The 16536-nt window shown below is 38.6% G+C and overlaps 1 protein-coding gene across 1 annotated transcript in view; it reads right to left on the reverse strand.

Moving 5' to 3' along the window:
* Positions 1-16536, reverse strand: part of LOC129835008 (mitotic spindle assembly checkpoint protein MAD1-like) — a 122544-nt gene that overhangs the window by 42497 nt on the left and 63511 nt on the right. The window contains exons 8-9 of the mRNA XM_055900350.1: positions 11859-11911; positions 10127-10264 (exon numbers count right to left, since the gene is read on the reverse strand). Coding sequence (XP_055756325.1) covers positions 10127-10264; positions 11859-11911 — 191 coding nt within the window. The remainder of the gene's footprint in view (positions 1-10126; positions 10265-11858; positions 11912-16536) is intronic.

Here is a 16536-nt window from a genome sequence, read left to right on the forward strand (position 1 = left end):
AACTAGTCTCTACACATGTAACCTAACGTAGCAGACATAACTAGTCTCTTCACATGTAACCTAGCAGACATAACTAGTCTCTACACATGTAACCTGACGTAGCAGACATAACTAGTCTCTACACATGTATCCTAACGTAACAGACATAACTAGTCTCTACACATGTAACCTAGCAGACATAACTAGTCTCTACACATGTAACTAACGTAGCAGACATAACTAGTCTCTTCACATGTAACCTAACGTAGCAGACATAACTAGTCTCTACACATGTATCCTAACGTAACAGACATAACTAGTCTCTTCACATGTAACCTAGCAGACATAACTAGTCTCTACACATGTAACCTGACGTAGCAGACATAACTAGTCTCTACACATGTAACCTAGCAGACATAACTAGTCTCTACACATGTAACTAACGTAACAGACATAACTAGTCTCTACACATGTAACTAACGTAGCAGACATAACTAGTCTCTACACATGTAACCTAACGTAGCAGACATAACTAGTCTCTTCACATGTAACCTAGCAGACATAACTAGTCTCTTCACATGTAACCTAACGTAGCAGACATAACTAGTCTCTACACATGTAACTAACGTAGCAGACATAACTAGTCTCTACACATGTAACCTAACGTAGCAGACATAACTAGTCTCTTCACATGTAACCTAGCAGACATAACTAGTCTCTTCCATTTAACCTAACGTAGCAGACATAACTAGTCTCTTCACATGTAACCTAGCAGACATAACTAGTCTCTTCACATGTAACCTAACGTAGCAGACATAACTAGTCTCTTCACATGTAACCTAGCAGACATAACTAGTCTCTTCACATGTAACCTGACGTAGCAGACATAACTAGTCTCTACACATGTATCCTAACGTAACAGACATAACTAGTCTCTTCACATGTAACCTAGCAGACATAACTAGTCTCTTCACATGTAACCTAACGTAGCAGACATAACTAGTCTCTACACATGTAACCTAACGTAGCAGACATAACTAGTCTCTACACATGTAACCTAACAGACATAACTAGTCTCTTCACATGTAACCTAGCAGACATAACTAGTCTCTACACATGTAACCTGACGTAGCAGACATAACTAGTCTCTACACATGTATCCTAACGTAACAGACATAACTAGTCTCTTCACATGTAACCTAACGTAGCAGACATAACTAGTCTCTACACATGTAACTAACGTAGCAGACATAACTAGTCTCTTCACATGTAACCTAACGTAGCAGACATAACTAGTCTCTACACATGTATCCTAACGTAACAGACATAACTAGTCTCTTCACATGTAACCTAGCAGACATAACTAGTCTCTACACATGTAACCTGACGTAGCAGACATAACTAGTCTCTACACATGTAACCTAGCAGACATAACTAGTCTCTACACATGTAACTAACGTAACAGACATAACTAGTCTCTACACATGTAACTAACGTAGCAGACATAACTAGTCTCTACACATGTAACCTAACGTAGCAGACATAACTAGTCTCTTCACATGTAACCTAGCAGACATAACTAGTCTCTTCACATGTAACCTAACGTAGCAGACATAACTAGTCTCTACACATGTAACTAACGTAGCAGACATAACTAGTCTCTACACATGTAACCTAACGTAGCAGACATAACTAGTCTCTTCACATGTAACCTAGCAGACATAACTAGTCTCTTCCATTTAACCTAACGTAGCAGACATAACTAGTCTCTTCACATGTAACCTAGCAGACATAACTAGTCTCTTCACATGTAACCTAACGTAGCAGACATAACTAGTCTCTTCACATGTAACCTAGCAGACATAACTAGTCTCTTCACATGTAACCTAACGTAGCAGACATAACTAGTCTCTTCACATGTAACCTAACAGACATAACTAGTCTCTACACATGTAACCTAGCAGACATAACTAGTCTCTACACATGTAACCTAACAGACATAACTAGTCTCTTCACATGTAACCTAACAGACATAACTAGTCTCTACACATGTAACCTAGCAGACATAACTAGTCTCTACACATGTAACCTAACAGACATAACTAGTCTCTTCACATGTAACCTAACAGACATAACTAGTCTCTACACATGTAACCTAGCAGACATAACTAGTCTCTACACATGTATCCTAACGTAGCAGACATAACTAGTCTCTTCACATGTAACTAACAGACATAACTAGTCTCTTCACATGTAACCTAACAGACATAACTAGTCTCTACACATGTAACCTAACAGACATAACTAGTCTCTACACATGTAACCTAGCAGACATAACTAGTCTCTACACATGTAACCTAACAGACATAACTAGTCTCTACACATGTAACCTAACAGACATAACTAGTCTCTACACATGTAACCTAGCAGACATAACTAGTCTCTTCACATGTAACTAACAGACATAACTAGTCTCTTCACATGTAACCTAACAGACATAACTAGTCTCTACACATGTAACCTAACAGACATAACTAGTCTCTACACATGTAACCTAGCAGACATAACTAGTCTCTTCACATGTAACCTGACGTAGCAGACATAACTAGTCTCTACACATGTAACCTGACGTAGCAGACATAACTAGTCTCTACACATGTAACCTAGCAGACATAACTAGTCTCTTCACATGTAACCTAGCAGACATAACTAGTCTCTACACATGTAACCTAACAGACATAACTAGTCTCTACACATGTAACCTAGCAGACATAACTAGTCTCTACACATGTAACCTAGCAGACATAACTAGTCTCTTCACATGTAACCTGACGTAGCAGACATAACTAGTCTCTACACATGTAACCTAGCAGACATAACTAGTCTCTACACATGTAACCTAACGTAGCAGACATAACTAGTCTCTACACATGTAACCTAGCAGACATAACTAGTCTCTTCACATGTAACCTAGCAGACATAACTAGTCTCTACACATGTAACCTAACAGACATAACTAGTCTCTACACATGTAACCTAGCAGACATAACTAGTCTCTACACATGTAACCTAGCAGACATAACTAGTCTCTTCACATGTAACCTAACAGACATAACTAGTCTCTACACATGTAACCTAACAGACATAACTAGTCTCTACACATGTAACCTAGCAGACATAACTAGTCTCTACACATGTAACCTAGCAGACATAACTAGTCTCTTCACATGTAACCTAACAGACATAACTAGTCTCTACACATGTAACCTAACAGACATAACTAGTCTCTACACATGTAACCTAGCAGACATAACTAGTCTCTACACATGTAACCTAACAGACATAACTAGTCTCTACACATGTAACCTAACAGACATAACTAGTCTCTACACATGTAACCTAACAGACATAACTAGTCTCTACACATGTAACTAACGTAGCAGACATAACTAGTCTCTACACATGTAACTAACGTAGCAGACATAACTAGTCTCTACACATGTAACCTAGCAGACATAACTAGTCTCTTCACATGTAACCTAACAGACATAACTAGTCTCTTCACATGTAACCTAGCAGACATAACTAGTCTCTACACATGTAACCTAACAGACATAACTAGTCTCTACACATGTAACCTAGCAGACATAACTAGTCTCTTCACATGTAACCTAACAGACATAACTAGTCTCTACACATGTAACCTAACAGACATAACTAGTCTCTTCACATGTAACCTAACAGACATAACTAGTCTCTTCACATGTAACCTAGCAGACATAACTAGTCTCTACACATGTAACCTAACAGACATAACTAGTCTCTTCACATGTAACCTAGCAGACATAACTAGTCTCTACACATGTAACCTAACAGACATAACTAGTCTCTTCACATGTAACCTAACAGACATAACTAGTCTCTTCACATGTAACCTAGCAGACATAACTAGTCTCTACACATGTAACCTAACAGACATAACTAGTCTCTTCACATGTAACCTAGCAGACATAACTAGTCTCTTCACATGTAACCTAACGTAGCAGACATAACTAGTCTCTTCACATGTAACCTAACAGACATAACTAGTCTCTTCACATGTAACCTAGCAGACATAACTAGTCTCTTCACATGTAACCTAGCAGACATAACTAGTCTCTTCACATGTAACCTAACAGACATAACTAGTCTCTTCACATGTAACCTAGCAGACATAACTAGTCTCTTCACATGTAACCTAACAGACATAACTAGTCTCTTCACATGTAACCTAGCAGACATAACTAGTCTCTACACATGTAACCTAACAGACATAACTAGTCTCTTCACATGTAACCTAGCAGACATAACTAGTCTCTTCACATGTAACCTAACGTAGCAGACATAACTAGTCTCTTCACATGTAACCTAACAGACATAACTAGTCTCTACACATGTAACCTAGCAGACATAACTAGTCTCTACACATGTAACGTAGCAGACATAACTAGTCTCTACACATGTAACCTAACAGACATAACTAGTCTCTACACATGTAACCTAACAGACATAACTAGTCTCTACACATGTAACCTAGCAGACATAACTAGTCTCTACACATGTAACCTAGCAGACATAACTAGTCTCTACACATGTAACCTAACGTAGCAGACATAACTAGTCTCTTCACATGTAACCTAACAGACATAACTAGTCTCTACACATGTAACCTAGCAGACATAACTAGTCTCTACACATGTAACGTAGCAGACATAACTAGTCTCTACACATGTAACCTAGCAGACATAACTAGTCTCTACACATGTAACCTAGCAGACATAACTAGTCTCTACACATGTAACCTAACAGACATAACTAGTCTCTACACATGTAACCTAGCAGACATAACTAGTCTCTTCACATGTAACCTAGCAGACATAACTAGTCTCTTCACATGTAACCTAACAGACATAACTAGTCTCTTCACATGTAACCTAGCAGACATAACTAGTCTCTTCACATGTAACCTAACAGACATAACTAGTCTCTTCACATGTAACCTAGCAGACATAACTAGTCTCTACACATGTAACCTAACAGACATAACTAGTCTCTTCACATGTAACCTAGCAGACATAACTAGTCTCTTCACATGTAACCTAACGTAGCAGACATAACTAGTCTCTTCACATGTAACCTAACAGACATAACTAGTCTCTACACATGTAACCTAGCAGACATAACTAGTCTCTACACATGTAACGTAGCAGACATAACTAGTCTCTACACATGTAACCTAACAGACATAACTAGTCTCTACACATGTAACCTAACAGACATAACTAGTCTCTACACATGTAACCTAGCAGACATAACTAGTCTCTACACATGTAACCTAGCAGACATAACTAGTCTCTACACATGTAACCTAACGTAGCAGACATAACTAGTCTCTTCACATGTAACCTAACAGACATAACTAGTCTCTACACATGTAACCTAGCAGACATAACTAGTCTCTACACATGTAACGTAGCAGACATAACTAGTCTCTACACATGTAACCTAGCAGACATAACTAGTCTCTACACATGTAACCTAACAGACATAACTAGTCTCTACACATGTAACCTAACAGACATAACTAGTCTCTACACATGTAACCTAACAGACATAACTAGTCTCTACACATGTAACCTAACCTAGCAGACATAACTAGTCTCTACACATGTAACCTAACAGACATAACTAGTCTCTACACATGTAACCTAACAGACATAACTAGTCTCTACACATGTAACCTAGCAGACATAACTAGTCTCTACACATGTAACCTAGCAGACATAACTAGTCTCTACACATGTAACCTAACGTAGCAGACATAACTAGTCTCTTCACATGTAACCTAACAGACATAACTAGTCTCTACACATGTAACCTAGCAGACATAACTAGTCTCTACACATGTAACGTAGCAGACATAACTAGTCTCTACACATGTAACCTAGCAGACATAACTAGTCTCTACACATGTAACCTAACGTAGCAGACATAACTAGTCTCTTCACATGTAACCTAACAGACATAACTAGTCTCTACACATGTAACCTAGCAGACATAACTAGTCTCTACACATGTAACGTAGCAGACATAACTAGTCTCTACACATGTAACCTAACAGACATAACTAGTCTCTACACATGTAACCTAGCAGACATAACTAGTCTCTACACATGTAACCTAGCAGACATAACTAGTCTCTACACATGTAACCTAACAGACATAACTAGTCTCTACACATGTAACCTAACAGACATAACTAGTCTCTACACATGTAACCTAGCAGACATAACTAGTCTCTACACATGTAACCTAACAGACATAACTAGTCTCTTCACATGTAACCTAGCAGACATAACTAGTCTCTACACATGTAACCTAACAGACATAACTAGTCTCTACACATGTAACCTAACAGACATAACTAGTCTCTACACATGTAACCTAGCAGACATAACTAGTCTCTACACATGTAACCTAACAGACATAACTAGTCTCTACACATGTAACCTAACAGACATAACTAGTCTCTACACATGTAACCTAACAGACATAACTAGTCTCTACACATGTAACCTAGCAGACATAACTAGTCTCTACACATGTAACCTAACAGACATAACTAGTCTCTACACATGTAACCTAGCAGACATAACTAGTCTCTACACATGTAACCTAACAGACATAACTAGTCTCTACACATGTAACCTAACAGACATAACTAGTCTCTACACATGTAACCTAACAGACATAACTAGTCTCTACACATGTAACCTAACAGACATAACTAGTCTCTACACATGTAACCTAACAGACATAACTAGTCTCTACACATGTAACCTAGCAGACATAACTAGTCTCTTCACATGTAACCTAACAGACATAACTAGTCTCTACACATGTAACCTAACAGACATAACTAGTCTCTACACATGTAACCTAACAGACATAACTAGTCTCTACACATGTAACCTAGCAGACATAACTAGTCTCTACACATGTAACCTAGCAGACATAACTAGTCTCTACACATGTAACCTAGCAGACATAACGAGACGTCCAAGCTGAGGTCCCTCTTCCGTTTTTCATGGGAAACAGGAAACAGAAGTTAGGTTAAAAGGCGGATGTTAGTGATTTCTGGCGACCCGCACAGGCTATTTTTCACGTTGTGGAGGGCAGGTTCTACTGGTTGTCAGGTTCTACTGGTTGGTTGTCAGGTTCTACTGGTTGGTTGTCAGGTTCTACTGGTAGTGAGATCCATGGTTCTAAGGTTGTGTATTCTGTTTGGTTAGTTTGAAAAGAGAACTACAGGAAGCTCCAAGTGGAAAGGAAAAACAAACAGAGAGAAGGAGAGAGCAACACACCTTTTCATTTGGGGGAAATTGGTCTCAACGTGAGCTGTCTGGGTTTCATAGAGCCAACAGTTTTAAAAGCTATCACACAGATTTTACACACTCACAGAGTGTGAGTGAGAGAGCGAGAGAGACACAGAGAGACACAGAGAGACCCTGTTTCACACATGTACCAGTAGTGTATTAACATGTACCAGTAGTGTATTAACACGTACCAGTAGTGTATTAACACGTACCGGTATGTATTAACACGTACCGGTATGTATTAACACGTACCAGTAGTGTATTAACACGTACCGGTATGTATTAACACGTAAAAGTATGTATTAACACGTACCAGTATGTATTAACACGTACCAGTATGTATTAACACGTACCAGTAGTGTATTAACATGTACCAGTAGTGTATTAACATGTACCAGTAGTGTATTAACACGTACCAGTAGTGTATTAACACGTACCAGTATGTATTAACATGTACCAGTAGTGTATTAACATGTACCAGTAGTGTATTAACATGTACCAGTAGTGTATTAACACGTACCAGTAGTGTATTAACATGTACCAGTAGTGTATTAACACGTACCAGTAGTGTATTAACATGTACTAGTAGTGTATTAACATGTACCAGTAGTGTATTAACATGTACCAGTAGTGTATTAACACGTACCGGTATGTATTAACACGTACCGGTATGTATTAACACGTACCGGTATGTATTAACACGTACCGGTATGTATTAACACGTAAAAGTATGTATTAACACGTACCAGTATGTATTAACACGTACCAGTAGTGTATTAACACGTACCAGTAGTGTATTAACACGTACCAGTAGTGTATTAACATGTACCAGTAGTGTATTAACACGTACCAGTAGTGTATTAACACGTACCAGTAGTGTATTAACACGTACCAGTAGTGTATTAACACGTACCGGTATGTATTAACACGTACCGGTATGTATTAACACGTACCGGTATGTATTAACACGTACCGGTATGTATTAACACGTACCGGTATGTATTAACACGTACCGGTATGTATTAACACGTACCAGTGTGTATTAACACGTACCAGTATGTATTAACACGTACCAGTGTGTATTAACACGTACCAGTATGTATTAACACGTACCAGTATGTATTAACACGTACCAGTATGTATTAACACGTACCAGTATGTATTAACACGTACCAGTATGTATTAACACGTACCAGTATGTATTAACACGTACCAGTATGTATTAACACGTACCAGTATGTATTAACACGTACCAGTATGTATTAACACGTACCAGTATGTATTAACACGTACCAGTATGTATTAACACGTACCAGTATGTATTAACACGTACCAGTATGTATTAACATGTACCAGTAGTGTATTAACATGTACCAGTAGTGTATTAACACGTACCAGTAGTGTATTAACATGTACTAGTAGTGTATTAACACGTACCAGTAGTGTTTTAACATGTACCAGTATGTATTAACACACACATGTGAATTGGAAATGTATATATAAACGTATACAAACTCCCTCTGAGACAATGAGGGTTAATTGCCTCGGTCAAGGTCACAGATAGATTTTTACCTTGTCGGTTCGGTGATTGGCCCAACGTTCTAACCGCTTGGCCACCTTGTCGGTTCGGTGATTGGCCCAACGTTCTAACCGCTTGGCCACCTTGTCGGTTCGGTGATTGGCCCAACGTTCTAACCGCTTGGCCACCTTGTCGGTTCGGTGATTGGCCCAACGTTCTAACCGCTTGGCCACCTTGTCGGTTCGGTGATTGGCCCAACGTTCTAACCGCTTGGCCACCTTGTCGGTTCGGTGATTGGCCCAACGTTCTAACCGCTTGGCCACCTTGTCGGTTCGGTGATTGGCCCAACGTTCTAACCGCTTGGCCACCTTGTCGGTTCGGTGATTGGCCCAACGTTCTAACCGCTTGGCCACCTTGTCGGTTCGGTGATTGGCCCAACGTTCTAACCGCTTGGCCACCTTGTCGGTTCGGTGATTGGCCCAACGTTCTAACCGCTTGGCCACCTTGTCGGTTCGGTGATTGGCCCAACGTTCTAACCGCTTGGCCACCTTGTCGGTTCGGTGATTGGCCCAACGTTCTAACCGCTTGGCCACCTTGTCGGTTCGGTGATTGGCCCAACGTTCTAACCGCTTGGCCACCTTGTCGGTTCGGTGATTGGCCCAACGTTCTAACCGCTTGGCCACCTTGTCGGTTCGGTGATTGGCCCAACGTTCTAACCGCTTGGCCACCTTGTCGGTTCGGTGATTGGTTACTGGCCCAACGTTCTAACCGCTTGGCCACCTTGTCGGTTCGGTGATTGGTTACTGGCCCAACGTTCTAACCGCTTGGCCACCTTGTCGGTTCGGTGATTGGTTACTGGCCCAACGTTCTAACCGCTTGGCCACCTTGTCGGTTCGGTGATTGGTTACTGGCCCAACGTTCTAACCGCTTGGCCACCTTGTCGGTTCGGTGATTGGTTACTGGCCCAACGTTCTAACCGCTTGGCCACCTTGTCGGTTCGGTGATTGGTTACTGGCCCAACCTTCTAACCGCTTGGCCACCTTGTCGGTTCGGTGATTGGTTACTGGCCCAACGTTCTAACCGCTTGGCCACCTTGTCGGTTCGGTGATTGGTTACTGGCCCAACGTTCTAACCGCTTGGCCACCTTGTCGGTTCGGTGATTGGTTACGGGCCCAACGTTCTAACCGCTTGGCCACCTTGTGTGTTTGTGTACCTTAAACAGCAGAGAGTCGTCCATGTGTTCAGCGTAGACAGAGGTCAGTCTGTACTGGTTCTCAGTAGTGATGTCTATCTGATAGCCTGTCAGAACATAACACACCGTCCTGAACTCCTGAATTTTCCTCTGGAACACCTGGCAACAGATACACCACTGGTTCACAATCTCCTTCACTCACTCACACACATCAGAAGAGATGAGGTAGAGGAGAGAGAGAGAGGTATGAGGTAGAGGAGAGAGAGAGAGGTATGAGGTAGAGGAGAGAGAGAGAGGTATGAGGTAGAGGAGAGAGAGAGAGGTATGAGGTAGAGGAGAGAGAGAGAGATGAGGTAGAGGAGAGAGAGAGAGATGAGGTAGAGGAGAGAGAGAGATGAGGTAGAGGAGAGAGAGAGAGATGAGGTAGAGGAGAGAGAGATGAGGTAGAGGAGAGAGAGAGATGAGGTAGAGGAGAGAGAGATGAGGTAGAGGAGAGAGAGATGAGGTAGAAAAGAGAGGGATGAGGTAGAGGAGGGGGGTGAGGTAGAGGAGAGAGAGGTATGAGGTAGAGGAGAGAGAGGTATGAGGTAGAGGAGAGAGAGGTATGAGGTAGAGGAGAGAGAGGTATGAGGTAGAGGAGAGAGAGGTATGAGGTAGAGGAGAGAGAGGTATGAGGTAGAGGAGAGAGAGGTATGAGGTAGAGGAGAGAGGGGTATGAGGTAGAGGGGAGAGGGATGAGGTAGAGGAGAGAGGGATGAGGTAGAGGAGAGAGGGATGAGGTAGAGGAGAGAGGGATGGGGTAGAGGAGAGAGGGATGAGGTAGAGGAGAGAGGGATGAGGTAGAGGAGAGAGGGATGAGGTAGAGGAGAGAGAGGAGAGGTATGAGGATAGAGAGAGAGGTATGAGGTAGAGGATAGAGGGGTGAGCTAGAGGAGAGAGGGGTGAGCTAGAGGAGAGAGGGATGAGCTAGAGGAGAGAGGGATGAGCTAGAGGAGAGGGATGAGGTAGAAGAGAGAGGGATGAGTAGAGGAGAGGGGGATTAGGTAGAGGAGAGAGGGATGAGGTAGAGGAGAGAGGGATGAGGTAGAGGAGAGAGGGATGGGGTAGAGGAGAGAGGGATGAGGTAGAGGAGAGAGGGATGAGGTAGAGGAGAGAGGGATGAGGTAGAGGAGAGAGAGGAGAGGTATGAGGATAGAGAGAGAGGTATGAGGTAGAGGATAGAGAGAGGCATGAGGTAGAGGATAGAGAGAGAGGAGGTAGAGGATAGAGAGAGAGGAGGTAGAGGATAGAGAGAGGTATGAGGTAGAGGAGAGAGAGGTATGAGGTAGAGGAGAGAGAGGTATGAGGTAGAGGAGAGAGAGAGGTATGAGGTAGAGGAGAGAGAGATGAGGTAGAGGAGAGAGAGATGAGGTAGAGGAGAGAGAGATGAGGTAGAGGAGAGAGAGATGAGGTAGAGGAGAGAGAGATGAGGTAGAGGAGTGGGAGATGAGGTAGAGGAGTGAGAGATGAGGTAGAGAAGTGAGAGATGAGGTAGAGGAGTGAGAGATGAGGTAGAGGAGAGAGAGATGAGGTAGAGGAGATAGAGATGAGGTAGAGGAGAGAGAGATGAGGTAGATGAGAGAGAGATGAGGTGGAAGAGCGAGATGATGAGGTAGAGGAGAGAGACATGAGGTAGAGGAGAGGAATAAGATGTGTAGGAGGCAGAAAAAGGGATAAAACATGTATTACATAGAAAATAAACAACATTCCCCACCTCCTTCAACCGCTGGTTCTTCAGTTCAGCACTCTCCATCTGTTTACGCAGATCTAGAACATAGAACAGTCGTGTTAAGCCGGATGTAGAACACACAGAAAAGTCACTTAAAGTAGAACTGCCATGTTAGAGTAGAACTACAACACAGAACAGTCACTTGACGTAGAACTGCCATGTTATAGTAGAACTACAACACAGAACAGTCACTTAACGTAGAACTGTCATGTTAAAGTAGAACTACAACACAGAACATTCACTTAAAGTAGAACTGTCATGTTAAAGTAGAACTACAACACAGAACAGTTACTGCTCCATCTGCTCAGATAGATCTAGAACACATGGAACTGGCAGCCCGGATTTTGCCCACGGGTAGCAGAGAATATGACATATAGAATATAGCAGAGAATATGACATATAGAATACAGAACATAGCAGAGACTATGACATATAGAATATAGAGCATAGCAGAGAATGACATATAGAACATAGCAGAGAATATGACATAGAATATAGAACATAGCAGAGACTATGACATATAGAATATAGAACATAGCAGAGACTATGACACATAGAATATAGAACATAGCAGAGAATATGACATATAGAATATAGAACATAGCAGAGAATATGACATATAGAACATAGCAGAGAATGTGACATATAGAATATAGAACATAGCAGAGAATATGACATATAGAACATAGCAGAGAATATGACATATAGAATATAGAACATAGCAGAGAATATGACATAGAATATAGAACATAGCAGAGAATATGACATATAGAATATAGAACATAGCAGAGAATATGACATATAGAATATAGAACATAGCAGAGAATATGACATATAGAATATAGAACATAGCAGAGAATATGACATATAGAATATAGAACATAGCAGAGAATATGACATAGAATATAGAACATAGCAGAGAATATGACATATAGAACATAGAACATAGCAGAGAATATGACATATAGAATATAGAACATAGCAGAGAATATGACATAGAATATAGAACATAGCAGAGAATATGACATAGAATATAGAACATAGCAGAGAATATGACATAGAATATAGAACATAGCAGAGAATATGACATATAGAATATAGAACATAGCAGAGAATATGACATAGAATATAGAACATAGCAGAGAATATGACATATAGAATATAGCAGAGAATATGACATATAGAATATAGCAGAGAATATGACATATATAATATAGAACATGGCAGAGAATATGACATATAGAACATAGAACATAGCAGAGAATATGACATATAGAACATAGAACATAGCAGAGACTATGACATAGAATATAGAACATGGCAGAGACTATGACATATATAATATAGAACATAGCAGAGACTATGACATACATAATATAGAACACAGCAGAGAATATGACATACACAACATAGAACACAGCAGAGAATATGACATATAAAACATAGCAGAGAATGTGACATATAGAATATAGAACATAGCAGAGAATATGACATATAGAACATAGCAGAGAATATGACATATAGAATATAGAACATAGCAGAGAATATGACATAGAATATAGAACATAGCAGAGAATATGACATATAGAATATAGAACATAGCAGAGAATATGACATAGAATATAGAACATAGCAGAGAATATGACATATAGAATATAGAACATAGCAGAGAATATGACATATAGAATATAGAACATAGCAGAGAATATGACATAGAATATAGAACATAGCAGAGAATATGACATATAGAACATAGAACATAGCAGAGAATATGACATATAGAACATAGAACATAGCAGAGAATATGACATATAGAATATAGAACATAGCAGAGAATATGACATAGAATATAGAACATAGCAGAGAATATGACATAGAATATAGAACATAGCAGAGAATATGACATAGAATATAGAACATAGCAGAGAATATGACATATAGAATATAGAACATAGCAGAGAATATGACATAGAATATAGAACATTGCAGAGAATATGACATATAGAATATAGCAGAGAATATGACATATAGAATATAGCAGAGAATATGACATATATAATATAGAACATGGCAGAGAATATGACATATAGAACATAGAACATAGCAGAGAATATGACATATATAATATAGAACATAGCAGAGACTATGACATACATAATATAGAACACAGCATGGAATATGACATATAGAACACAGCAGAGAATATGACATATAGAACATAGCAGAGAATATGACATATAGAACATAGCAGAGAATATGACATATAGAATATAGAACATAGCAGAGAATACGACATATAGAATATAGAACATAGCAGAGAATATGACATATAGAATATAGAACATAGCAGAGAATATGACATATAGAATATAGAACATAGCAGAGAATATGACATAGAATATAGAACATAGCAGAGAATATGACATAGAATATAGAACATAGCAGAGAATATGACATATAGAACATAGCAGAGAATATGACATAGAATATAGAACATAGCAGAGAATATGACATAGAATATAGAACACAGCAGAGAATATGACATAGAATATAGAACATAGCAGAGAATATGACATAGAATATAGAACATAGCAGAGAATATGACATATATAATATAGAACATAGCAGAGAATATGACATATAGAACATAGCAGAGAATATGACATATAGAATATAGAACATAGCAGAGAATATGACATATAGAACATAGCAGAGAATATGACATATAGAATATAGAACATAGCAGAGAATATGACATATAAAACATAGAACACAGCAGAGAATATGACATAGAATATAGAGCATAGCAGAGAATATGACATAGAATATAGAACACAGCAGAGAATATGACATAGAATATAGAACATAGCAGAGAATATGACATATAGAACATAGCAGAGAATATGACATATAGAACATAGCAGAGAATATGACATATAGAACATAGCAGAGAATATGACATATAGAACATAGCAGAGAATATGACATATAGAACATAGCAGAGAATATGACATATGGAACATAGCAGAGAATATGACATATAGAACATAGCAGAGAATATGACATATAGAACATAGCAGAGAATATGACATATAGAACATAGCAGAGAATATGACATATAGAACATAGCAGAGAATATGACATATAGAACATAGCAGAGAATATGACATATAGAACATAGCAGAGAATATGACATATAGAACATAGCAGAGAATATGACATATAGAACATAGCAGAGAATATGACATATAGAACATAGCAGAGAATATGACATATAGAACAAAGCAGAGAATATGACATATAGAACAAAGCAGAGAATATGACATATAGAACATAGCAGAGAATATGACATATAGAACATAGCAGAGAATGACATATAGAACATAGCAGAGAATGACATATAGAACATAGCAGAGAATATGACATATAGAACATAGCAGAGAATATGACATATAGAACATAGCAGAGAATATGACATATAGAACATAGCAGAGAATATGACATATAGAACATAGAACATAGCAGAGAATATGACATATAGAACATAGAACATAGCAGAGAATATGACATATAGAACATAGCAGAGAATATGACATATAGAATATAGAACATAGCAGAGAATATGACATATAGAACATAGCAGAGAATATGACATATAGAATATAGAACATAGCAGAGAATATGACATATAGAACATAGAACATAGCAGAGAATATGACATATAGAATATAGAACATAGCAGAGAATATGACATATAGAATATAGAACATAGCAGAGAATATGACATAGAATATAGAACATAGCAGAGAATATGACATAGAATATAGAACATAGCAGAGAATATGACATATAGAACATAGCAGAGAATATGACATAGAATATAGAACATAGCAGAGAATATGACATAGAATATAGAACATAGCAGAGAATATGACATATAGAATATAGAACATAGCAGAGAATATGACATAGAATATAGAACATAGCAGAGAATATGACATATATAATATAGAACATAGCAGAGAATATGACATATAGAACATAGCAGAGAATATGACATATAGAATATAGAACATAGCAGAGAATATGACATATAGAACATAGCAGAGAATATGACATATAGAATATAGAACATAGCAGAGAATATGACATATAAAACATAGAACACAGCAGAGAATATGACATAGAATATAGAGCATAGCAGAGAATATGACATAGAATATAGAACACAGCAGAGAATATGACATAGAATATAGAACACAGCAGAGAATATGACATAGAATATAGAACACAGCAGAGAATATGACATAGAATATAGAACACAGCAGAGAATATGACATAGAATATAGAACACAGCAGAGAATATGACATAGAATATAGAACACAGCAGAGAATATGACATAGAATATAGAACATAGCAGAGAATATGACATAGAATATAGAACATAGCAGAGAATATGACATAGAATATAGAACATAGCAGAGAATATGACATAGAATATAGAACATAGCAGAGAATATGACATAGAATATAGAACATAGCAAAGAATATGACATATAGAACATAGCAGAGAATATGACATAGAATATAGAACATAGCAGAGAATATGACATAGAATATAGAACATAGCAGAGAATATGACATATAGAATATAGAACATAG

This window comes from Salvelinus fontinalis, chromosome 3 (genome assembly GCF_029448725.1).
Source record: "Salvelinus fontinalis isolate EN_2023a chromosome 3, ASM2944872v1, whole genome shotgun sequence".
In the NCBI taxonomy this organism is placed as follows: domain Eukaryota; kingdom Metazoa; phylum Chordata; class Actinopteri; order Salmoniformes; family Salmonidae; genus Salvelinus; species Salvelinus fontinalis.